This window comes from Sesamum indicum, linkage group LG13, assembly GCF_026168435.1.
Source record: "Sesamum indicum cultivar Baizhima isolate 11 linkage group LG13, ASM2616843v1, whole genome shotgun sequence".
Taxonomy (NCBI): Eukaryota; Viridiplantae; Streptophyta; class Magnoliopsida; order Lamiales; family Pedaliaceae; genus Sesamum; species Sesamum indicum.
Window position 1 is genome coordinate 4,484,393 of NC_142669.1, and position 26,215 is coordinate 4,510,607.

General features: G+C 34.4%; 2 protein-coding genes across 3 annotated transcripts; one reads left to right on the forward strand and one right to left on the reverse strand.

The window, feature by feature from the left end:
* Positions 1–2,782: 2,782 nt before the first annotated feature.
* LOC148784412 (uncharacterized) lies at positions 2,783–3,268 on the reverse strand. Its single transcript, XM_088876817.1, has one exon. It carries the CDS (start codon positions 3,266–3,268, stop codon positions 2,783–2,785), a length of 486 nt encoding a protein of 161 aa, XP_088732943.1.
* A 12,601-nt stretch (positions 3,269–15,869) lies between these two features.
* LOC148784413 (receptor-like protein 7) lies at positions 15,870–19,061 on the forward strand. Of its 2 annotated transcripts, XM_088877223.1 has the most exons (2): positions 15,870–15,997; positions 16,115–19,061. In XM_088877223.1, exon 2 carries the CDS (start codon positions 16,314–16,316, stop codon positions 18,972–18,974), a length of 2,661 nt encoding a protein of 886 aa, XP_088733349.1. In that variant the 5' UTR covers positions 15,870–15,997; positions 16,115–16,313; the 3' UTR covers positions 18,975–19,061. The 2 variants fall into 2 exon arrangements, with proteins under 2 accessions (XP_088733349.1, XP_088733348.1); XM_088877222.1 differs by lacking the exon at positions 15,870–15,997 and having other exon boundaries at positions 16,004–19,061.
* Positions 19,062–26,215: the final 7,154 nt, after the last annotated feature.

Below are 26,215 nucleotides of genomic sequence, written 5' to 3' on the forward strand. Positions count from 1 at the left end.
GATCTGGATTAAATGCTGGGAGCCATAAATTCCGCTATCTAAAACCAGAGAAGGAGAAGCGATGTAGGACATCGATCCGGATAAATGGCTTGGAGCCATAAAATCCGCTATGGAGTTCAAATTGGGTTTGAACGTCCTAGATACTTATTTCGAAAAGATCATGAGGTACATGACTTCATCAAGAACAAGATGGAAGGTCGGTGGGAGTTCAAATGTATTCAAAGTATTTTAGATATTAAACGTCTTTTTTGATCATTTGGAATGATAGAAAGATGTGGAAGTCTAAAACACGAACTTTGTTCATAAAATTCTCCATTGGATTCCTATCTAGGGATAAGTTGTCCAAGATTCAATCGTGGTTTGACATCCCGTACATCTTTGCTGTAAGTAGCATGGAATGCTGTTTGGTGCATTGAACTCGATCTTGCTTATGCTTTTTGAGCATAACAATGGATATCGAGTGTACACCGATAAGGCAACAAACACTTGTTGAGGGGTTATCTTTAATGCCTCAATACGGATTGAAGAAGACGCCCTTGATGCAGATTAATGGAGAATTGATTCTGGAAGGCTACAGCGGTAGTAGCTTCCAAGATCATATGACTAATATTTAATCTCAAAACAAGCATACATTCGAGATTTATGAGAATGTGGTAACATTGGAAAGGTTCCAAATGGAATACCACAAGCAACCTTAACATGAAAAATTGAATGTATAGAAGTTTTAAAGTTATATTGGGAAATGGTTGGGACCGAAAAACAACACAAGATTTTTGGGTTTGTTACATAGCATAGTCGCGCCAATAGTCACCTTGGAGGATGACAACTGGGCTATGGCACAAGCCAAAAGGCCCGAGATATCAAAACAGGTCCAAGAAAAAATCTTAGACACCATCATCTGCTTGGAGCGATGATAAGAAGATGTGACGTGCGGTTGGACCGTAGGACATAAACAGAAACAAAAGGTAGACCCATAAGATCCAGCCGATATCGCAAATTGCTCATAATCAGTTTAATCTGAAAACATGAGTAATTGGCTTTAAGGTCAAGTGGGAGATTATTGGATGGGTGACCAAAAGCCAAATCGATTGGCGGTATTGAGAACCATTCAAGTGATTTTTATTTAAACGATATTGTCCCAACGAATATGGTAAATATTAGTCTTTGGCACACGTATCTCTTGTGCTTATTAAATTACATCAAGCAGCTTGGACGTCACAACAGATGCCCATAGACCACCTTAACAACCGTGCAACAGTTGCACTACGCATTGGATGACGGTCATGAAACCAATTGTTTAGTGTTGTGTCTGAAATATTCCATGTTGAGGACCTCGAGACTGGGCATTGAGAGACCCAATAAGATTGCATAGATGTCCCACGTCTGTCGCTGATGAAAGGCGGCACTCATCAAATGAATGCGACTCTTAATTCAAGTCTACATAGGACACTTGATGCCCATTCTTGATGTCCTCGACTTAGAACATTTCAAACCCAACCCTTGGAAGTTGATTTCATGACCGCCATTCAATGTGCAATCCAACTATTACACAGCTGTCAAAGTGGTATGCGGGCTTTGTTGTAATGTATAAAGGAAATGCAACAATATATAATGAGCACAACAAAGAAAATATCAATAGCGAATACTCATTTTATTCACTAAATAATATTACGTGGAATCGAGTTATTGTTAGAATGGATTACAAGTGTGCCAATCTAATTGGCTTTCAGGTCACATATTCTAACAATCTCCCACTTGACCTAAAGCCAATCACTCATCAATCTTAAACCTATCTTATCCAGATGCTGAGTATGCAATTTGCGACATCGGTTTGGTAAGTGATCAGCTGTGTTTTCTGCTGAGCTGACTTTGTGAACTCCTGACGTCACCTCTGCTCACGATCTCTCTATGTAGATGATAGTGTCTATGAATGTGTTTAGAACGATGATGAGATCTCGATTCCTTTGCTTGTGCTATCGGCACATTGTTAACGCAGAAGATAACTACGGGCTCAACAATGCTAGGTACCACATTCAACTCTTGGATGTAGTTATTCATTCAAACTGCTTCCTTAGTTGCTTCCGAGGCTGCTATGTATTCAGCTTCTGCCGATGAATTCGTTGTGGTATCCTACTTAGAACTTTTTCAAGCAACCACACCACCACTTATCCCTACATCCTTCTAGATCTATCCCTATAAATCTTGACTCCAAATATGTACGAGGCCTCACCCTTATCCTTCATGGAAAATTGTGTTTACACCAGGCTTTAATGTCACCCAACATCTTGACATCATTACCAATGAGCAAGATGTCGTCTACAAAGCACAACATACGCAACCGTGCTCCCACTGATCTTCTTGTATACACAGGGATCGAATTCGCGTTTGATGAAATCAAAACCCCACATAACTCCATCAAAACACGTGTTCTAGCTTCGGGAAGCTTATTTGAGGTTGTAGATGGACCTTTGGAGACAACAAACCTTCTTTTCTTCTCCAACAGACCTTCACATCCATCTGCCATGTTGGTCATACCATGATGCATTGGCAAGCAGAATCTGATTAGACTTGGCCATGGCTACAGGTGAATAGGTTTCCTCAAAATCAATCCCAGGTCGTTGAGTGTATCGTTTTGCCACGAACATAGCTTTGAAGGCTCTAACCTCCCCCTCAGCTCCAAGTTTACGTTTGTAGACCCATTTGCCTCTAATAAGTTTAACAACTTTAGGTGGGTCTACGAGGGTTCAAACTTGATTTGAACCCATTGAGTCCATTACGGATCTCATGGCCTCAAACCACCTATCAAATAGATGTCTAACATCGCTTCTTCATATGTCCTTGAATCATTTTTCAATTGACTTGTCAGTCCCATGAATATGTACCTATCAGGCAGTCGTGATTCCCTAGTCCACCTATGGAGGACTGGAACACTATCAGTGGAAACTATAGGTTCAAATGATTTTCCATCATTATGTTGAGGTGCCTCACTTGTTTCTTCAAGTAGCACTTCATCGCGTTGGCTATCCAGAGGAAAACCCTTTTCCAAGAACACTGCGTTACTCGAGACAAAAACCTTTTGCTCGGATGGATCATAGAAGTAGTATCCCGCAATTTCTTTCGGACATCCAACAAACCTGTACAGACTAGACCTTGAATCCACTTTGTCTCTCACTAGCTTGTGGATGTATGTAGGACTACCCCATACTCCCAAGTACTTGTACGATGCAGGCTTGCTATGCCATATCTCATATGGCATCTGGGGCACCATCTTAGATGGCGCTATGTTAAGCAATTTGGCCGTCGTCTCAAGAGCGTGACCCCAGAAGGAGGGGGGCAATTCTATAAAACTCATCATGGATCGAACCATGTCTAACAGAGTTTGATTACTCCTTTCAGCCACACCATTAAGTTGTGGTGTTCCAGGAGGAGTCCATTGAGAGACAATTCCATTCTCTTTCAAGTAAGAATTCACCACTCAAATACTCTCCCCCTCGTTCTAATCGAAGGTTTTAATTTTACGACCAGTTTGATTCTCGACTTCAAGACTGTACTCCTTAAACTTTCGAAAGGCCTCAGACTTGTACCTTACAGGGTAAACATAACCATACCATGTGTGATCATCGGTGAACGTTATGAAGTATGAGCATCCTCCTTTAGCTGGAGTATTTAATGGTCTATAGACGTTCGTATGGATCAAATTCAAAAGACCGCTGACAAGCGCACTTTTTCCAAGAAAAGGCTTCTTGGTTTTTTTTCCTTTCAGACAGGATTTCGAAGTTGGTATGTTGTCCAAATCATCTACCTCTAGACATTTTGAGTCTACCAACTTTCTCATCCTATCTTTTGAGATATGGCCTAGCCTTACGTACCATAACTGTGTGTTCTCATGATTATCTAATTTTCATTTATGTTGGGCAGTCATAATCCAATTAGATTGTGGGAGAATATAAAGACCATGGACTAATGTACCAAGAAGATGAGAGTTATTATCAATCATCAAATAAAAATTATTTTTATCGATTGCAAATTTATTACCATCACTGTCTAAAACTGGAATGAAAATAATATATTGATTATGCTCGGTACATAAGAACAGTCTTTTAATTCTATTCGTATATGATCAGTAATAACTAAGTTGAGAGATCCCATGGCTTTTGCAGCGACGGCCTTCCCATCCTAGCTTTAGAATCATCTCGTCCTTTCTTAGTCTTCTGCTTCTTCCAGCACCTGCAAGTTATTGCAGATGTGAGCTCCACAGCCGGTATCCAATACCCAAGAAGCAGAAGAAGTTAGCATAATCACTTCAACCACAAACATACCTGGGTTGGACAGGAGTTGTGGGCACTCTCTCTTCCAATGCCCCTTTCCTTGGCAATGCATACAGACATCATTTGCCTTTCACCACTGAGACCGCGCCAACCTTCCTTTTCTCGTTGCCCATTCCCATGGGAGCATTAGGGGTGCTCAGAGTGCTAGTTGTGGCGGTGACAGCTTTCCCTTGTCCTTCTTCATCTTCCAGCGTCCAACCCTCTTGCCTTTCACTTTAGAGGTTGAAGCGTCTCCTACCAATACCACCAGAGCAGACTTGTGGGTCATAACTAAAAGAATCGGTTGATCCGAGAACGCGACGGAAGCGTAAAATAAAAAATTATTAAAACGGTTCAAAACGGTGTTCCCTTTGAAACTTTTGGGCATTCCGTATTTGTCAAAAGTATAATAATAAACATATAAACATGCTAGACAAGTGGTTAGAGGATGAAACAAAAAGTATAGAAATAAAACATGAATATTTACCTTTTTGTTTCTATAGTTGAGCAACAATGTGCGTTGTTCCCTTTACATTCTCCTGTTCCGTTCACTTTAGGATCTAGATTAGAACCCCTCTAATTTGTCCACACCACATTATGATAGAAGAAAAACACAAAAAGAGAAATAAAAAAACTCAAAATGATTGTGGCATTCAACACAAAGTTTAATCTATATTGATAACGTTCTAAAATTTGAAACCCCAATTTAATATTCTAAAAATTGGGACATAAATTAAAAAATAATTAATTGAGGCTATCAATTTTGATGTAAAATAATAGAAATCTAATTAAAACCCTAATTTTAAGGCATTCTATTTTTTTTAATCACGGTATATCTCATAAGAATTAATCAAACACCAACTAATGAAATTATTTAACTTTGGTTGACTAAACATTTTCTTTCCCGCTTCGGCTATATATATATATATATATATATCTGCAAAAAATATTATAATAGAATCAATATTAAAATATGGTAATGTATCAATATTTAATAGTGATGGCCTAAATTAACTACAATTGCATATTAAAAAATGCACTTATTTACTTATTGTATTCATAATTAAAAAAATATAAATTCCCAAATTTGAAGCAACCAATACATATATATATATATATCAATAATTAAAAAGAAATCAAAAATCTAAAATATGTAGCCATTTACAAAGTAACACGGGAATATCGTGACTTAAGCTGTAGGACATCAATAGTGCAACTTCAAAGGCTCGTTGTCTGTGTAATTCAATTCGGATTTAACCTGTGTTGAGAATATTAGAAAAACCATATATTGACAAATTGGACGAGCGAAGGATGAACATGTTACCGAAAGCCGTATATACCTTGACCAAAGAGCGAAAGAGGAAGATATGTGAATGGTTCAGTCATCTGAAGTTTCCTGATGGCTACGCATCTAATTCGGCCCGTTGTGTCGACATGAAGGAGATAAGGATTCACAGCATGAAGAGTCACGATTGTCACGTATTCCTGCATAAGTTGATCCCGATTGCCTTCCATGAAATGCTTCTTGAGCCGGTTGTGAAGTGCGTTGACCGAGGTCAGCCTTCTATTTCAGATTCTATGTTCGGCGACGCTCGATGTGAATAAGGTACAAGAATTGAAGGTTAGTGCCTCAACCATCTAACATAACCTCGAGAAAATATTTTCGCCAGCTTTGTTGACTCAAAGGAGCACCTAATTGTTCACTGCCATAAAGTGCCGGTGGGAGGGCCTTTGCAATACAAGTGGATGTATCCATTTGAGAGGTAATTGTTACACGAGTTATTCAAGTTTTTTGAAATAGTTCTAGTGTCATTATGTTTCTAACATCTATTCAGTTATTAGATTTCTTCGAGGATTGAAAACGAAGGTGAAAAATAAATCACATGTCGAGGCGTCAATTGTAGAGGCTTACCTTGTAGAAGAAATCAATCTCTTCACTTCTCACTGCCTTAAGGCCCAGATTCCTTGCAAATGGAACAGGCCACGCAAAAATGACGACCTCTGTATGAACGACACTCGTATCCAACGGTCTATTTTCAACTACCTTGGTTGAGGTAGTGGTGTATCAAAGAAAAGATATCTCAATGGCTCACCACATAATTGGGACATACATATTGATGAACTGTGAAGTAGTCACGCAATACTACGAGTAAGTGTAAATTTTGTCGATATAGTTTATTCAGATTATTGTTTCTGATTTTTAACCTATGTATAATTGATATGTATGTGAACAGGTCCTTTTTGAATGAACTTTACGCGCACCATCATGCAGAAGATCCTAGTATTTATGAGCTAGTAGCGTCTCAATTCAAGGATTAGTTCAAACGTTGTGTAAGTTGTGTGTTTTTAATTATGTCAACTGAGGGCTAAGTCCAACCCCTTGCATTTTAATCAGGTAGGGTCAGTATGCAGTTTTTTTCTCCGTTAATACAAAAGAAGTTACATTTTGGGAATATATAAATACGAATTAAGAATGTGGATGATGTATGAACTAATCATAAAGTTTTTTTGTGGTGTTTGATATACACACAATATAAACTTGTGGATGAGAAGCTAATCGTGTTTATCGTAACGATGAGATAACGTAAGTATATTTAGCAGGAATTCTATTGTGTGTATATTTACATATACATATAACACGATTTACTTTAAATATGATACTTAGAGAAGATACAATCGTAGTACCGTTAGAGGGTGCTACATAAAATGATGACATACAAAATATTTTCAATACTTAAAATAGTGAATAAACATGAGAGAGAGGTTGTTTGCTCCTATACAATTTACAAACATATTTGTATAATTAATTGGAATGAATGTTAAAAATATATTACAACGAGCTCTTTTGAGATTTTGTGTAATTACAAATATATCTTTACTATTAGAAAATTTTTCAATAGTATCTAATTATAATGACTGTTAACAACTAGTCGAATCCATTAGTCCTCGTTATGTTTCCATCCATATTTTGTGGTGAGCTAATCAAAATGCCCTTGTGTTATGAATTATAATTTTATATTTTTTAATTTTTTTTTACAAAAATGAACGAAATGGATAAGTTTTTTCTAAAGAAAAAAATCCATCCAACAAGTCCATCTTTGTAAAAAAATTTATTCTTTTACAAAAAGAAAAAAATACAACAAGGGTACAGCTAGAAATTTCAAACCTCCATCCAAAAATTATATAATTTTATCAAATATCAGGAGAAAAGGTATTCGTAATTAGGCTTAAATACAATTACTGCCCCGTATATATCAGGTAGTGGCAAAATAAGGATTGTAGGAACAGGGTGGCATTTTATGCCTTGTATCTAATAAAATTCTCGCGATTACTACCCTCTGACCATGATACCCTTTTGATGATAAAACATTAATAAAGCCTTAGTAGTCCTTTTACATGCTGTTAGTATGACCCAACATGCTTCCAAAATAAATTAAGCCCTCATAACCCAACATGCTTCGAAAATAAATTAAGCCCTCATAAATTCATATCTTGTTCTGACCACCTTTTTTTTGGGTATTACAAGTCCTCGATTTTACAAATTTCCTCCAACCACGCTACCACAGCAGATGGTTCGTAGGCACTTGGCTCCTTTAACAATAAATAGCACAACGCTATTTCATTTCCTACCATAGGGCTTAAAAGGCACTCCAATATAGGGACTTAATAGAATTTTGAACAAACAAGTTGAACAGAAATCTTACTTTTATTGAAGAAATATATGAAATATTACATAAATTTTATTATTTATTATCCCTTGGAGGAGACAACTATTTAGCCTCTCATATGATAGAGGTCTTGAATTGTTGAGGAATGCCCCATAAACTAAGAAATTTATAAATACAAAGACTCTGAACTCGGAATACTATATTTTGAAGAGTTGGAGAAGTTTTTCTAATGATCACCATCTGCTTAGTTACTCCTTATTTATAGTCATCCGCGGACTCCAAACACGGAATTCAAACTTGATTTTTGGTGAAGTCACTGCATTTGTTTTCTTCTTGTCTTTTTTGAATGACGTCATTGCGTTTGTCATCTTCTTATCCTTTCCAAGTGTTGGCCACGAAAGCTTGTCGACCACTTGATTGCTAGCTGGATTTCCAACTTTCTCACTGTTGGCATTTGTTATATTCTGCCAAAAGTCCCACTCTTAGATTTTTACATCTTTTGGATTTTACTTTGTCTTGTAAATATTTTTCCTTTTACCATTGTCTAATTTCGACTCGGGTTTCTGTTGGGTAACCCGAATTTTAAACCCAAACAAAGGTTTTTCTTATTTTTCACCCAAGGGCATACATGGTTATGCCATTGCCCAACATGCAACATGTTACATATTTTCATCCTTGTAGGCCCAATTGTTGGCAGCTTATTTTCCCATATCAACATTCTCTTCTTCTCAAACGAGCTCTCAGCAAATTCAGTGTTTTTTCCTATCAAGAAATTTAATAGGAATGATTCATTTACTTTATTCGAAAATATTTTAAACGGATACTTGACTTTGTCCATCTCGGTGATACAGACCCATAATCCCCAAGCTCTTTTGGTGGAAATGTCATCTTCACTTATGGCGGACACCAGTGGAGCTTCTCTTGAGGCAGCTTTGCTTTTGTTGAAAGCTACTGCAACTTCATAAAATGAAATGTTGGATGATACCCTTTTTCTGCAGTCTCCGGAGCTACTAATGCAGATTATATCTCTAGAATATCTCCTCTCTTTAAGGGGGGGTTATTCCACTCCTGAAGTTTTGAAATTTCCTAAAAAACTAGGTGGCTTAGTATGAACTGAAGCTAGACCTCCAAAATCATACCATTTGTTTACATCATCTTGTTTGGACCCTCTAAATCTTGATCCTATTATAGTTTTTGGATGTTTCGATGATGGTCTTGTTAGGAATTTTATTAATTTGCGAGAAATTAATTTTTTCCACATTCGCTGATAACCCTGCGAAGCAAAAAAAGACATCAATTCATTAGCATTAACCTTATAAGTGGCGGTCATCGGCCTAAGGCTAATCTCTCCCTCTTTAATACCAGAGGTGTTGGGTTGACTTGAATCATCATAAGTTTGCACTTCCTATGACTCAATTATTGCCATTTCACCAGAGTCTGACGATGGCTTTGTGCAATCAGTACTTGAATCTGATGCTACAGATTTAGGGCCCTGCACTCTAAGAGCATATTTAGGGTCATGCTCCCTCAACTCATGAGTCATCCCCAAAATGTGATGCCTTCTGAATTGGTTCTTGCGGTCGTTCCATAGCTAAGTGGATGCTAATAAGGAACTTCTTACGGCGACCTAGACAGTGTCTAGATCAGCTCTTTAAATTTACCTACAACTTGGCATTTACCGCTATCTATCTGAACTACTTCTCAAGCTCCTCGAGGTTTTTTCCCGAAGGTGCCTGAGTCACAATAGATGGAGTTCACTTCATATGCCTCCATCTCTTGTCAGGAAATCTGCAAGAACATTCTCATGAGATTCTATAACAACAAATTATAACAATTATATTGGCATTCAGCTTGCATCTGATAATACGAGCTTTCACTATTTAAAATTCTAATTTTTTTTATGAAAATCTTAACGATAGTATTATCAACATTTAAAATGAATTCTTAGGCTAGTAAAATAAAGGTCATTCTTTAAAAGTCTTCCAAACCGCAAAGAATTCCTTCTCATTAATGTGGCAAACTTTGGCTTGTTGCTCTAAGAACAACCCTCCTGTATATCTATAAGGTTCTTCCCTTGTAGTTTTCTTTTTCATGAGCACCGCTGCCCATCTATAGTCATTGGCGTCTGTGTAGACCACCAATTCGTCCTCGTCTTGTGGTATACCAAGCTTTGGCAGGTTACTGCAAACTTATTTCAGCTCACGAACCCTTTTCTTGTAGATTTCCTCCCATTTCCACTTTGATCTTTCTATTTCCTTCAAACTGGTTGAAAATCCTTCCTATATCTTGCAAGATCCTTGATGAAGATGCCTGCGAATTAACAACTCTCAAGAAGCTATGCAAATACTTCATGTCCATGAGTACATCTGGAAAATTGCGAATTTTCTCCATAATATGATCATATGACTCAATTCCTGCTTTGTCAGTAAGAACTCATAAAAGTTCAATTTTATTGACAGAAATAGTAGCTTTCTTCTCAAAAAGCACAAAACCTTCTTTATGGAATGAAATAGAAAATCGGAGGAGCCAAAAAACTATTTTTTTCATGAAAAACGTTTGACCATAGTGGTTCAATCGATGAACCGTATGATCTGGTATTAGGTTGATTGAACCAGCCAGGTCAACAATCAAGTGTAAATACATGATAATTCTTTAATTTCTGTTCTAAAATGTGTATTATTTCTTTTAAGTGCCATATTAAGTTTAATTATTTTATGTTATTATTAAATATAAAATCTCGATTTCTCTTCTCAGTTTAGTTTTGTTATTCCTGTTAAATTATCTCTGATAATTTAGTGTATCTGATTTTTTGTTAAATTTTGAAATACATTATATTATTTCTTATATTTGAGCTTTGTAAGTTTGTTATTAATTTAATTTTATTATATTTTATATACTATTCAACTATTAATATCAAAGAAAAACAGCGATTTCTTTTTTTAAAAGATAGGTTGTTGAGTATATTAATATTATTTATTATTTATTATTTTTTAAATATTAATAATTATTTATGATGTAAATATGACGTCACTGGTTCGACTACAGTTGACCCAACTGTTGTACTAGTAACTCGTAACCCACTTAATTTTTTAAAAAATAAAATAAAACCTCACTTAATTTGATTTATATTTCTGGTTTTCATTTATTTTATCTTTTAACAATACCTATGTCACTTTCTTTTTATTTTAGGTGTGTTCATTCATAAAAGTTTTAGTTTTAGATAATTTGTTGTTATAAATTTTCTTTGTGATGTAATCTTATCATTCTAATTTATAACTTTTAGTCTCCATCTCTATTATAGAATATAATACTCACACATACATTGAATTTTTTCTTTTAATTTTGACATAGAACTTTGATTTTATTTTTATTTTTATTGTTGTTGTCTATCACAGTTTTCATTGAATTTGGATTTAATTAAAGTAACATGCATTTTCAACAATCTCATTGACGTTTAGTTGCTTAATATATATTTTTAATACACACGTAGATATGTGCATAGTAGCTCACATCATTATTATTTTGAACTTTTACGATACGTTATGATTTCGTTTCCTAATTGACTTGTATCCAGCTTTATAAAATTTGCAGTAGTCCAAATCAATATCGTCCTTCTAGTACAACATTTCATTCTTCTTATACGCATCCATCTTCTCAACAGGTAAGTCAAAGTCTCTTATCAATTTCTTCGTATTATAATAGTCCTGGGGCAGGGTGTGGTCGCATGGCAATATATGATCAGCCCACTGCGATATTCGATCATATATATGCTAAGAAATGTGACCCTCGGCTTTGATATTCACCAACTCAGCTACAGTCCTCAATTGAGATTGGATGCAACCGTTCCACAACGGCTGCTCTGTAGCAGGCACTACATCGTGAAACCGATCTGCCAGCCCAAATACATAATCGTAGAGGCCCCTACCGTAATATGAACTAGGCCATATATCAGTAGGACATAACCTCGTACCATCATCAAGCACACCATCTTGGTTATAATTAGAAGACCAGACAGCCGGCTCGGCGGTATCAAAAACCATCCTCTGCACCCAATCCATCTGTGCCGCATCACCCCAAGGCGTACTCATCCCCTGCATAACATGAGAAATGGGAGTTTGCTCCTCCCTGTAATGGGGCCGCCTGACGGCCTCAAAATATTCCTACACTCTCTACTCGCCATGAGAAGTCCAATTATAATATTCCAGCATAAAATATTTCCTAAACAAGTCGAAATTTAGCTCGTTTGTGGTTTTGAAAATTTTATTTTGGCACTTCCGACAAAGACACCTAGTTTCTCACTGTTCATATTTGAATGTTGAGACTTTGCCCATTCTATAAATGTAGCAACACCATCCTGAAACTCCGGAGTAAGACCCCGCCTATTCGGAAGGTTTTCTCATACATCCATCTCCTCAACTATGTTAACATGATAATTAGTCCTACAAACACACATATATTATTATATCATTAAATTAATTAATATAACAAAATTAAAATAAATATATAATCAATTGACAAATAAAGGATTAAAATTGTTACCTGATCAAAATAACTCCAAATATCAAAGAAAATTACAAACAAACTTCACGAACAAGAGTACAAAAATATTAGTAGGATAGTGAGAATATAAAAGAATTTGAGAGAAATTAAGAAAATAGAGAGAAAATAAGAAAAATGGAAGAAAATAGTGAGATTAAATAGAGGAACACATTTATATAGATAAAATTGAAACTGTCTTTATAACGGGGATAAGAACACATATCTAGCCATTACAAAGTAGCCGTTAATTCATATTTTTGGGACAGTAATTGAGACGATTTTGGAACAGTAAGTTAGACGGTTGAAATATAGTCATTGATGATCAATTGGAACAGACTCAGTAACACTTAGAAAATACTTTAAAAGAATTGTTCGAATTTGTACCAGTATTTGAAACAGTTTTAGAAACATATTGCTTATTAAAATAAAACTCATATTTTGGAACAGTTTTTGGCATATTTTATTAAGAGTGTACAAAAATCGTTCTAAATTGTACCTCATTTTGGAATACATTTTCGAAATGTCACTTTTGGGACATATATTGCAACAGATATAGAAACAGTTTGGTTGTGACCATTCTTAAATCAAATAAAGTGTTCGAAACTGAGTTTCAATAATTTTTCGTTACTATTTTGGTACGGAATGTTTAGTAATTGTTACTTTGGAGCTCAACTTAGAACGGTTCGATCATTCCAAATTTATAACCCAAGAAAAATATTGCACCTGACGTCAAGTTTCAAAACCCGTTCCTGATGTATTCCAAAACCCGTTCCAAGATGGAACAGGCTTTGGAACGGTTGGTTAGATCGTGCTAAATTCCACCTTTTTTTTTTAGTGAATAGGCTTAAATGCATTTTTTGTCCCATAAATAGGTTATTTGGCATTTTCGTTAATTAACTTTTCAGATTGATATTTCGGTCAAACATCTTTTAATTTTCACAATTTTAGTCCTTTTTTAGCCGGAGTTTACCACCACCAGCGAAAGGGTGAACTCCAAAAAAAAGGGGGGGGGGCCTTAAATTGTAAAAATAAAAAAATATAAAATCAAAATGTAATTCTAAAAAGTTAAAGAACTCAAATTAATAAAAATAATAGCCAAATTTTAAAAGGCCATATGAGAAGGGTAAATAATAACCCAAAAATTAAAAGGATGTAGGATGAAAGTATTATCCTAATAAGTTATAAGGCTTAAACATAAATGATCTCAATTATAAAACTAAAAATGCATTGAAGATAATACATTAATTTAATATGAATAATAACTTACAAAATAATATCCAATTATATTTAATGTATTTAGATTCTTACACCAATATTATATCATATAGAAATTTATTCCAAAGTTAAACATTAAAAATGCCCATTTTTTTATTTTGTGTTATATAAATTAGAACACTAATTAATTCGAGATATCATGTAAGTTTACTTTAATAAAAGAGTCTGATAGGAGGGGGTTTTTACGTTCTTCATTAGAGATTAGTAGAAGGGATAATTGCACTCACCTCCTCTAAAATTTAGTATAATTATGTATAATTTTTTTATACCTTGGGACATTACATTTACCATCATTGAGGTTTGTTTCCATCTAACAAATAAGTTTCTTCATTAATTTAAATTAATATAAAAAAATTCGATGAATTTTAACTAACAGAAGAATTTATTTGTTAAACGAAAACAAATTTCAAGAGGATAGGATTTGTAAAAGAAACAAAATGCAGATAAAAGCTAAATTGGATAGTGTTTGGAGAACAATCACGTTAAAAATAAACTTAATTATATTGTAAGATGGATAATTATTTTGGGAGTGCTCTCTACTGAACTGGACTACCAATTGAAATAAATATTTTCTTTAGAGTCTTTTTAAGTATAATCTAAACTCCCAATGTATGATAATGAAGTATTTAATAATGAGATACAAAAAATTAATTCAAATATTTAAGATCTACTATATTTGTATATCTAGTTTATTACATAATTTTTATATTGTAAAAGTTTGAATAATTTAAAATATTTATATTTTTTTAATTCTTTCGTATTGCCTATATATTAATAAATAATTACCTGTCAATTGTGGGTGATGACTGATATTCAATAGTCGAAAGTCTCTAAATCAAAATGGAGTGTAAAAAGGTTAAGAAATGGGTACATGAAGCATATTGACTTGACTTAATTATTGGTCCCAAGCTCAGTCAAGCCAAAAGAGACTCTCATTATTATGTTTTTTTTTTTTAATTTAGATATATAACTTTGTATGAGGATAAAATTCTTTTTTGATCCGTTAAAAAATATTATTTTTATTTTTGGTAGCATAATTATTACAAGTGTCGCTTTTGATACCATAAAATACAAAAACACGCCTTTTTGATCCTAAGTTAACGGCAGAGGCCATATGTCTGCACATAGCCGTTAACGGCTGTAACTCCTATTGGCTCACGTGAGACTGATTTTGATTTCAAAAATATTGTTTATTGGTACAAAAAAAAATGTACTTTGTACCATTAAAAGGAAAAAATATTTTGATCAATTTTCTCCACAAACTATATTTTTTACAAAATTCAAAATATTAGAAAATTTTATTTTAATATATATCATAAATAGTTCTAAAATTATAATTATTTTTTTTTCAAACAATTTCTAGGATCTATCTCACTATTTTCTAAATTAAATTTTATTTAGTCTAAAAATATATTAATATTTGAGCACAAACTATAAAAGGTAAAATTTATTTTTTGAGTAAAACTATTAGATAATTTTTTAATTAATTAATAAATTAATTTTTAAATTAAAATTATTTACACTTGGATAAATTATAGAAATAAAATTAAAATTTATATCTTCATTTTATGGTAAAAATATATTAAAATATTTTTAGACAATTAATAGGAAAAATTCAATTTAAAACAAAATTAATAGTTGCTACAGTTTATCTCGAATCTAAATAATTATAATTTGTGCTCAAATATTGATATATTTTAGATCAAATAAAATTTAATTTCAAAAATAGTAAGTAGAGCCTAAAAATTATTTGAAATAAAAATAATTTTAATTTTACAACTATTTATTATGTATATTAAAATAAAATTTTCCTATCATTTTTATTTTGTAAGAAATAAAAAAAAATCTTATAGTAAAAAATAACAAGTGAGGCCAGAATATTAATCATAACTAAATTAAAATCATGATATTTTTTAACTATAGCTAAAAATCATGACAAAATATTAATTAACCATGATAAAAATTTAAATTTTCACATTGATTTTGTTTGGCCATGATTATTATTTCTGCATTTGATTATCAAATTTAATTATGATATTTTCACTATTTGGTTATTTTCTACTATTTTTATTTCTCTACATTTATAAGACACTCACTGATAATTAATAATTTGTGTTAAAAGAACAAACTCACCATATAAAGACTTTGAAAGTCATCGGCGTGTAAGAAACATGGAAGTCAATTTAAAGCCACCTGCCACTAACTCATGTTCGTGCAGCCATCCTTCACTATGGGAATTTCTTTGTATTCTCAGTCTTTCTTCTGCTTCATCTTCATACTTTCAATATTTTGCATAACTAATTGTTTTATTCAAAATGCTTACAGCCAATGCCTGGAGGATCAGAGAAGTTTGTTGTTTGAATTGAAGAGCGATCTTATATTCAACAGCACTCAATCACTAAAACTGGTGCTCTGGAATCAGACTCAAGATTGTTGCAACTGGGACGGTGTGGAATGTGATGGTGTGGGGCATGTGATCAATTTGCAGCTCGATGGGGAGGGAATTTCGGGTGGGATTCATAACATGTCAAGTCTTTCCGGCCTTCGGTACCTGGAGAAGCTAAACTTGGCTGGGAATGACTTTGGAAGTCAGATTCCAAGTGGGATTCTCAACCTCAAACATTTGATGCATTTGAATTTATCAGATGCTGGTTTTCGTGGACAGGTTCCAATTGAAGTTTCACTAATGAGGAGATTGGTCACTCTTGATCTCTCATATAAACTCGGTTATAACAGTCTAGAAATTGAAGATCTGAATTTGAAGATGCTTCTTCAGAATCTAACCGGGCTAAGAGAGCTTTATCTCGATGGCATTCAGATGTCGTCAGCAGTTCTTAATTTCTTTGCTAACTTCTCACATCTAACTACCTTGTCTCTCAGTGGATGTGATTTAAGAGGCTCATTCCCTAATATGATCATCCAAATACCTACCCTAGAGAATCTTGATTTATCCTACAATGTGTTCCTCACTGGCTCCATACCACAATTTCATCGAAATGCATCTCTTAGGACTATGTTGCTTCGATATACTAACTTCTCAGGCCCATTACCAAATTCTATTGGTAATCTTAGCATGTTATCTGAGATAGATACGAACTTCTGCAGCTTCATTGGACCTATTCCATCCATGATTTCTACCCTAACTAAGCTAATTCATGTGGACTTATCCTGGAACTTTTTCACCGGTTCAATCCCACCATTTTATATGTCCAAGAACCTTCAATCTGTAGACCTTAGTATTAATTCACTTAGTGGGAGCATCCCCAAGTGTCTCTTTAGTCTTCCTTCACTACAAATACTTCGACTTTCCTACAACCAGTTAAGTGGTCGAGTTTATGAATTTTCAACTTTACATTTTCCTAACATACTTGTGCTAGATTTAAGCAATAATAAACTGGAAGGGCAAATTCCCAATTCATTCTTCACACTAGAAAGGCTTGAAATTCTTGACCTTTCTGGCAACTTCTTCAATGGCACAGTTCAACTAGGAAAGTTGCAAAGGCTACACAGTCTTATAGAGCTTGACCTTTCTTACAATAATTTATCTTTTGACACAAGCATCACTAATACAAATTTCTCAATGTTTCCCCAGCTATTCTTTAGGTTAGCCCTAGCTTCTTGCAACCTACATAATATTCCTGATCTTACAAATCAATACATGCTGCAGATGTTGGACCTCTCAAACAACAGGATAATTGGGGAAGTACCTAATTGGATTTGGGAAATTGGTAATGGAGCACTTACCCATTTGGATCATTCTTCGAATCTGTTGGTTAGTCTGCAGAAGCCATACCACTTTCCTAGTTCACTTAGTTATCTGGACTTACACTCAAACATACTCCAGGGGGAGTTGCCCCCTCTACCCCAAGATGCTAACTATATAGATTACTCTAATAACAACTTTGAAAAGTCCATTCCACCTAACATTGTTAACTCCACTGACTATCTAATTTACTTGTCTCTTTCGAACAATAGCCTAAGTGGAGCTATTCCGACATCCTTTTGCACTGCTACTCAACTTGATGTTCTTGACTTGTCTGCCAATAGATTGAGCGGGAGCATACCGCCTTGTTTGGTGGATAAAGTTGAGCACCTTGCGGTGTTGAATCTTGGGGGGAACAACATCAGTGGCCATATACCGGACACATTTTCTATCTATTGTAGTCTAAAAATTTTGGATATGAGTCAGAACTATTTAGAAGGGAGGCTCCCAGTGTCCCTGGCCAATTGCAAATCGTTACAGGTCTTGAATGTTAGAAATAACAACATCTATGATGGTTTCCCATGCATGCTGCCATCTAGCTTGCGTGTGCTTGTCTTGCGCTCTAACAGATTCCATGGACAAGTAAGATGTAGCAGAAGCTGGAAAGATCTCCAAATCATTGATATAGCCTCTAACAATTTCACTGGTTATCTGTACACAAAGAGCTTTTGGGGAATGATGCTAGAAAAGGACGCACGCCTAGAAAGTGACTACAATCACTACGACAGAAGATTTGGATTTGGTGTTGAATACTACCTTGCAACAGTGAAAGTAATAATAAAAGGGGTAGAACAGGAGTTGGCAAAGATTTTGACAATCTTTACATCAATTGATTTCTCATGCAATAATTTTCAAGGGGAGATACCAGATGCAATCGGTGATCTTAGAGCTCTTCACGTTCTCAACTTATCCCACAATACTTTCATAGGAACAATTCCGAAATCATTGGGTAAGTTGACGTATATTGAGTCAGTCGACCTCTCAACGAACCAGCTAACAGGGGAGATACCAAAAGAGCTTACAGGCCTCACATTCCTTGAGGTCTTGAATCTATCCAACAATCAGTTGATCGGGCCAATCCCAAGCGGCCCTCAGTTTCAAACGTTTTCAACAGATTCCTTCCAAGGAAACATAGGGCTATGTGGTATCCCTCTCAACATAAGTTGCAGGCATGCAGGTGAAGACGACAACATGCCACCACCTAATCCACATCAAAAGGACGAGGCCATCAATTGGGATTATGTATCTGTTGCACTTGGGTATGTTGTTGGCTTAGGAAGCATTCTCTGGCTACTTTTCTTTTGTCGAAGCTTCAGACACAAGTTCAATGATCTGACTGAGCAAGCTTTTCAAAAGATATTTTATCCCAAAGACAGGAGAATAGGACACAGAGGAAGAACAAAAAGAAGACGCCAATGCTGAAACTATACAATAGATCATGGGAAATAGCCATAAATGCTATGTATGATATTCATGCAATGAATAAAAAAGGAGTTTTTCCTGAGTATATTTTCTTAGATTACTGAATTTTTATGTTAAAATCAAGGCATGTGATTAGCAGTAATCAAACGAAAATGCCATAAATCATTATTTTAAAAAAATATATATATATTTTAATAACTAGATGCAAAAAAGTCAGTGATATTTGTTATCAGGCGATATTTGTTAGCCATTGTAGAGAGTATTTGTTGGGTGGTCATTAATTTTAGGAGGGTATTTGTAATTTTTTAAATGATAATTTTGTTCATAATTATAACAAATTTTAGATGAGCTTGTCACAATATACTCAATTAACCATGAAAAAAAAAAGTGAAAGAAGAAGAAGAAAAAGAAAAATAAGTACTCAAATTAATTTATTGTTACTTGTCAATTGTGTTATGAAGACTAATATTCTATAGTCCAAAATCTCGAAAATCTTAATCAAGATGGAGTGTTAAAAGGGTAAGAAAATGGGTACATGAAACATATTGACTTGACTTAATTGATCCCAACCTATGTCAAGTCCTAAAAGACTCTCACTATCAGGTTTGTTTTTTAAATTGCTTACGTAATTTCATATTATAAAAGATTTTAAATTTCTTTTTTTATTTAGAATTATATTCTATAAAATATTAATTAATTTTAAATCATTTAGTATGAAATTATTTAAAATTTGTTCTTTATAATCTATTCATTCAAACACAGCATATATAAGTATAGGTGACAACTAAAGAATCAAAAGTTATATACAAATCGATAGAGATTAGTCCAACCAACTAATTACTTTTATATAATTAACTTCAAATACTCTCTAAGTCCTAGATTAAAATTCAACTTATTTTGAATATATATGTTGGAAATATATTAAATCACAAATGAATAATTATCTTTTGAGTTAAAGACGGTATTTCAGTGAATATAAGCTCTTCAAAATAATTTATAAGAGTTTTAATAAGTTAGTTCAAGTTTTTTTAAAATTAGTCAGAAAAATGAAATCGCTAACATTTTATAAATTTTGTCCTCTTATTTTATACGAAATCTTTAAATATTAATTTATTATTAAAATACAGTTCAACATCTTATAAAATATATCAACTTATAAAAATATTTTATATCAGTAGGTTAGCAGCCAAAATACTATAATTTTTGTATACGTATATTGATCACATTATGAATTAAATATACTAAGATTTCGAAAATGAAAGTAGATAAAAGAATTTGGAGAGGCACGTGCAAATGTACGAAATGATCATCACTTCATCACCTGATTTCTTTTTTAATTTTTTTCCCGATAAATATAAATTTTATTAAACAAAAGAAGTATGCGAGTACAGTATAATCATAAATCATTTTTAAGCTTTACTGACAGATTAAGGGATTCTCCAAAGCGATAAAGACCACATGAACTAATAGAAAATGGTAATTCATCACTAATAATCTGGTGTCTCACATCATCGAGAATAGTAATAGAAAGAGTACGTGCATCATGGCGTACGTTCTCGAATAGACGCCGATTGTGCTCCATCCAAATGGATAGACCAGAGAAGCAAGTAATGCTCTGTAGGCCGCATTAATGACGTGTTTCCCTCTCCATCTCGTCGAAACTCATGTAACATCTGTACACCAAGATTGGTTAGGCCAAGGAACTGGCATATAACGTCGAATCACAGCAAGCAGTGCCGGGAAAGAGCTACATCGGAAGAAAAGGTGGTTGTGTGTCTCCCTAGAATCATCATCGCACAAGGTACAGGAGGTGCCTAGGTCAGAAAGCCACGTCTTGTTCAATGTGGACAGCTTGTCGAGAATAGCCAACCAAAGCACGAAGGTGTGTCGAGAAAGTTTGAAGGGCCCCAAGAGTAGTGAAAATCAGCCTACCTTAGTCCTTGACGGAGATAGGAGGCGAACCAATGAAGCTACAGTCGGGGAGCCAGTGCTAGTATGCCACAGAATTTGATCAGAGCCACCATGCACAACTTGTAGCTGATGTAGAATCTCCAAACACCTCCTGGATGTAGTGATGATCGGCCAACACTATTGCCCTTCCACGATATGTGATCATGAAATGAAAGAATATGCGGACCCATGCTATGCCATGGATCATGCCAAAGAGAGAATGAAACACCATCACCAATCCGATACTCAATAAGAGACCGTAGAAGAGGACGGAGGCGAAGAAGCTTCCTCCAACACCACGAGCCCCCACTTTCAGCAACTGTCCATATGGATCTCTCATGAAGCCGAACATGACAAATCCACTCTTCGCATATAGATGTCCGACCATAGCGGATAAGATCACACAAACATATGCACATCAACGCATGATTAAGGGTGGCAACATCACAAAGTCCTTGCCCCCTTCAAGAACCAGCCGACAAACATCATTCGAAACGACCTTAGCATAACCACTGATAGACGTTCCCTTCTATAGAAAACCCCGAAGGTACCTCTCTATTTCCTGGATGACACCCTTGGAGAATATGAAAGCAGACACCCAATAAACACTCAATGCCATAAGTACAGATTTGATGATCTGAATTCGCCCTACATATGACAATATTGTGCCCTCCCATCCCTTGATACACATCTTAATTTTTGTAAGCAGAGGATGAAAATCGGCAATAGTCAAACGTGATGCAAGAAGCGATAATCCCAAATATTTCATCGGCAAATGCCCTTCTTGTAATGCAAGCACCTCAAGCAGTTGATCCCGATACCCTTGCGCCGATCGAAAAATAATCTAGTAACTCTTCTGCTCACTCAGTCGTAGCCTAGACAGCATAGCAAATCGATCCAATCCCTGCTTAAAGACACCAACAGAGGTCACATCCTTTTTGCAAAATAATAAAAGGTCATGAGCAAAGCCCAGCTGAAATAATCCTAATGACTCACATTTCCAATATAATGTGAATCGCAAATCCTGCTCAATCAATTGGTCAAGGATCAAATGCGGCATCTCCATGACCATTAACAATAAGTGAGGGGATTTCGGGTCACCCTGACGCAAGCCCCTTGCACCAGCGAAGAACACGTGTGGTTGACCATTAAGTAACACCGAGAAAGATGTGGTAGTGAGACACTCGTCAATCCACTAGACAAAGAGGGGCGGAAATCCAAACATTCAAAGCACAGTTGTTAAGAAATCCCATTCAACAGTGTCGTATGCCTTACGTAGATCCACTTTCAGAGCACACTTCGGTGGAAGATGTTGCTGGTAGTAACCAGTAAAGAGTTCTTGGACTAGCAGAATATTGTCCACAATAGAGCGATCAAGAATAAAAGTACTTTGGGATGAGCTAATAATCTTATCCAACATATTGCTCAGTCGCTGTACAAGTATTTTAGTGATAGCCTTAAAATCATGGTCTGTGATTAGCAGTAATCAACCAAAATGCCATAAATCATTATTTTTAAAAAAGGGTGGTTTCTATTGATGCTCTAAATCATTATTTGTGGCTGAAAGAGATGCTAATTTTTCTGTTTTTGCAAAAAGACTGCATATAGTAAAATGGATGTAGATATTTATAAGATATTTATTCCTTGAAAATAATAAGAAAAATAATGACTCGTAAAATGATGGCTAATGTTGTAAATGATATAAATCATCACAAGAAAATTTTATTGTTAATAATGTAAAATATAATTTTTATTTTTTTCATCCTTTAGGACATCTCAATTTCAAACATTTTCAACATATTCCTTCCAAAGAAACACAGTGCTATAAAAGGAAATTCCATAAATTCGCATGCATGTAAAGGGTCGTGATGCTTTTTTATGCACTAAATCTTTATGTGTTGGTAGAAAATATAATAATTTTTATTATTTATTCAATTATATAAAAATTAAAAAATAAAATAATTAAATAATCAAAAGAATTAACTTTACATGCGCATAAATAAAAAAGTATTAATACAATTAAATTGATTGAAAATGGTTATTTGTAAAAAAAACAATTATATGCAGAGGCATTTTAGTCAATTTATATTTTCGACGCTAGTTACTCTAAATATAATAAATTCTCAATTCCCTGACAAAAGACAGAAGATTTAATTTATAACTAACTTAAAAGTCAATAATATATTTAAGGTAATATTTCTTCATTAATCCATTATTTTTATCTTTGTATCTCGCTTTAATTTTTCATATTTTAAGTAGATTGTAATAATTTCTCATCTTTTAAATAGGTTATAAGGTAAATTATATTTTATTATTTGAACTATACCTATTTTTGCATTCTGTCATTTAAACTTTTTTTATGTCAACTTACAATCTCACCTTGAGAAAATTTATAAGTTACCATATATGATCATTTTGCGATCAATTCTTATGCTAAAATAGTATCACATACAGTGTTATATTAATTTGAAAAAAAAAATACTTGTCGTTTTATATCTGATGTACACTGTATAAGATGTTTTTTCAACAGAAAATTCGAGCAAAAATTGGTATATATGATCGTAAAATTGAGATGATAAATTAACATACAAAAATATTTAAATGTTAAAATACTAAAATACGTATAGTCAGATAACAAAATATAATTTATCTTAAAAGTTTTATTTTAATTCTTAACTGTTAAATCATAAATAAATAATAAAGTGGATAAAATATTTCACTCATCATAAGTAAAATTGTTCACCGGTCATGTGACTTTGTCATTTAAAAGAAATTTCAACTACGATCTATTCAAATCAAGATTTTAATATCCAAATCGGCCCGGATGATCGGACCGTGTAAACACCAACCAGGCCACAAAATGAACCAGTTGAAATCAGAAAATCGGAGGAGCCAAAAAAATTAGTTTTTTCATGAAAATCGTTTGACCATAATGGTTTAACCGATGAACCGTCCGATCTGGTATTAGGTTGATTGAACTAGTCGGGTCAACAATCAAGTGTAAATACATGATAAATCTTTAATTTCTCTTCTAACATGTGTATTATTTCTTTTAAGTGCCTTTTAATTTTATGTTATTTTCGAAAGGATAATAGATTATATTTGAAAATATGCATTATTTTTATTAAATTGGGACGATTCTTGTTAAGTTTAACTATTTTATGTTATTTTTAAATATAAAATTCCAATTTCTCTTTTCAGTTCAGTTTTGCTATTCCTGTTAAATTATCTTTTATAATTTAATGTATGGCATTAACAAGACGAGATGCTTCGGCAGTTTGGAGGACACATCAAGCATCAGACATACACGAGCGAAGTCCAGTCTCGTGCATGCTTTCGTGATGGGATCATGGTACAACGATTTCCCCACTCCACTAGCAACCTCACTAAGACCCTCGATGGTCCAGAACTTCATAGGTAGGTGCCTCAATCGAATTCAAACCGAAAGTTGCGTATGTTTGTGTTTACGCAATGCCATCCCCGATTCCCACCTCTGCAGTACAATCGGTTGGCTTGGAATAACCAAGGTCCCCCCTCAATAACCTCTTCCATCTCAACTATCGTATGAAATTAGAAGAAATAAAATCCATTTGCAGTCGCAATAACCTTCACCGCTGGCCATATGAATCGAGAAAAATCATTGAAGTGGTGAAAATATGATTTTTAACGCAGAAAACAACCCACAGTCGTATGCTTCCACAGTCTAGAACCATAATGAATCATGTTCAAAGATGGTCGAATCACCACTTCACCATTTTGCATGCTCGGCTCAATGTACATCAACGTTGTACGACTAGAATTATTGAATGCAGTAGTGAATTTATTAATAAACGAATCCGACGTGTTCAATGCACGGAGTGGAATCGTAGCTATGAAGATGCTCGTATTTTCTCGACCATCAACGGTTGGCCCCTACTGTCTTGGCACCCCATAAGCCGTCATCTCCTCCCAACTCACGGACAAGAAATAGGATTGAGCAAACCTTCCTCGACGCAAGAAATCGACAACAATCCCAATCCAGCCACCGCGCCACCATCTCCGCCTCCTTCACCCGTCAAACTGTTCATCGCAACAGCAACAACACTAAAGATATAGTTCTTGATCTATTGCTAGATAGAAGAAAAAAACAAGTAGGAAAACAACTCTAAACTAACACCATTGATTAGTGCTTTTGGATTGCTTTATGATCTACCTTAAATCCAATTCAATATAGAACAAAAAGGAGAATGTTTGTTAGAGAGAAAATGAGCAAATTTTGTGTCTCATGTGATGGTTATGCATGATATATGTCTAGTTTTGTATATCACATATAATTGAATTCAAAATTCAATAACTATCAAGTTCGCCGCCAAGACAACATACACACACATGCATATAACCTCCAACAATGATGAAATAACCACTCATCATATTAATCATGGTGAGAAGTTTCAACTCCTTCTTAACTTGCTCAATCCTCCCCCAAATGGGCTTGGACTTCTAGTATACATTGGGCTTGATTTAATCAAATTAAATCAAGCCCAATCATTGTCCAAAGATTTTAGCCCGACTAAGTCCAAAGATTCATTTAATTCAATCAAATAAATCTAAGCCCAAACACTAATTAATTGATCCAATCAATTAATTAAGTCAAACCTAATAAATTAATTCAATTAATTTAAAGGCGTTGAGTCCAAAATTAATTAACCCAATTAATTAATTCTTGAGCCATCCACCAAATGGATTAGTAAATAAATGATCCAATTATTTATATATTCTCCTTAAATTAATTTAATCCAATTAAATTAATTCGTTTCTCCTCGAATTAATTCTAAATTAATTCTACCAATTTCACAGTGATTTGTGTTTGACTCTTTAGGTTCACACTCAGTTAGAATTAGGTATTGTGTCCAACTCAAATAATTAATAAAATATAATTTAATTAATTATTTTCAATTAACCATTAATTGGAAATGCCCATCACCATGGATGGCCGTCTAGCAACGGTCCATGGCACTAGAGACTAAGTGAATATTGGTGTGAATACTTAGGCTCTCGTGTTCCATTAGGTATGGTCCTTCCAACGACCATCTCTCGGCCTTAGTTTTGGGAAGGAAATTGGGCGTTGGTTCCCATCCTAGACTAGGAAACTATGCTACATACTTCAAGAACCCCCACTAAATACACACTACCTCGATCCAATTGAAGGATATAATTTTGCAACTAGTTTGGCTCTCTACTTCATGTCTAATTCTCCCAACCTTCCAAAGGTCCTTAGACTTGTGAACCCTCTTCTGGCTATGTGTATTCAA

Coding starts and splice junctions, on each gene's coding strand:
- LOC148784412 (XM_088876817.1), bottom strand. CDS start 3,268: ATGGTGCCCCAGATGCCATATGAGATATGGCATAGCAAGCCTGCATCG.
- LOC148784413 (XM_088877222.1), top strand. CDS start 16,020: ATGGGAATTTCTTTGTATTCTCAGTCTTTCTTCTGCTTCATCTTCATA.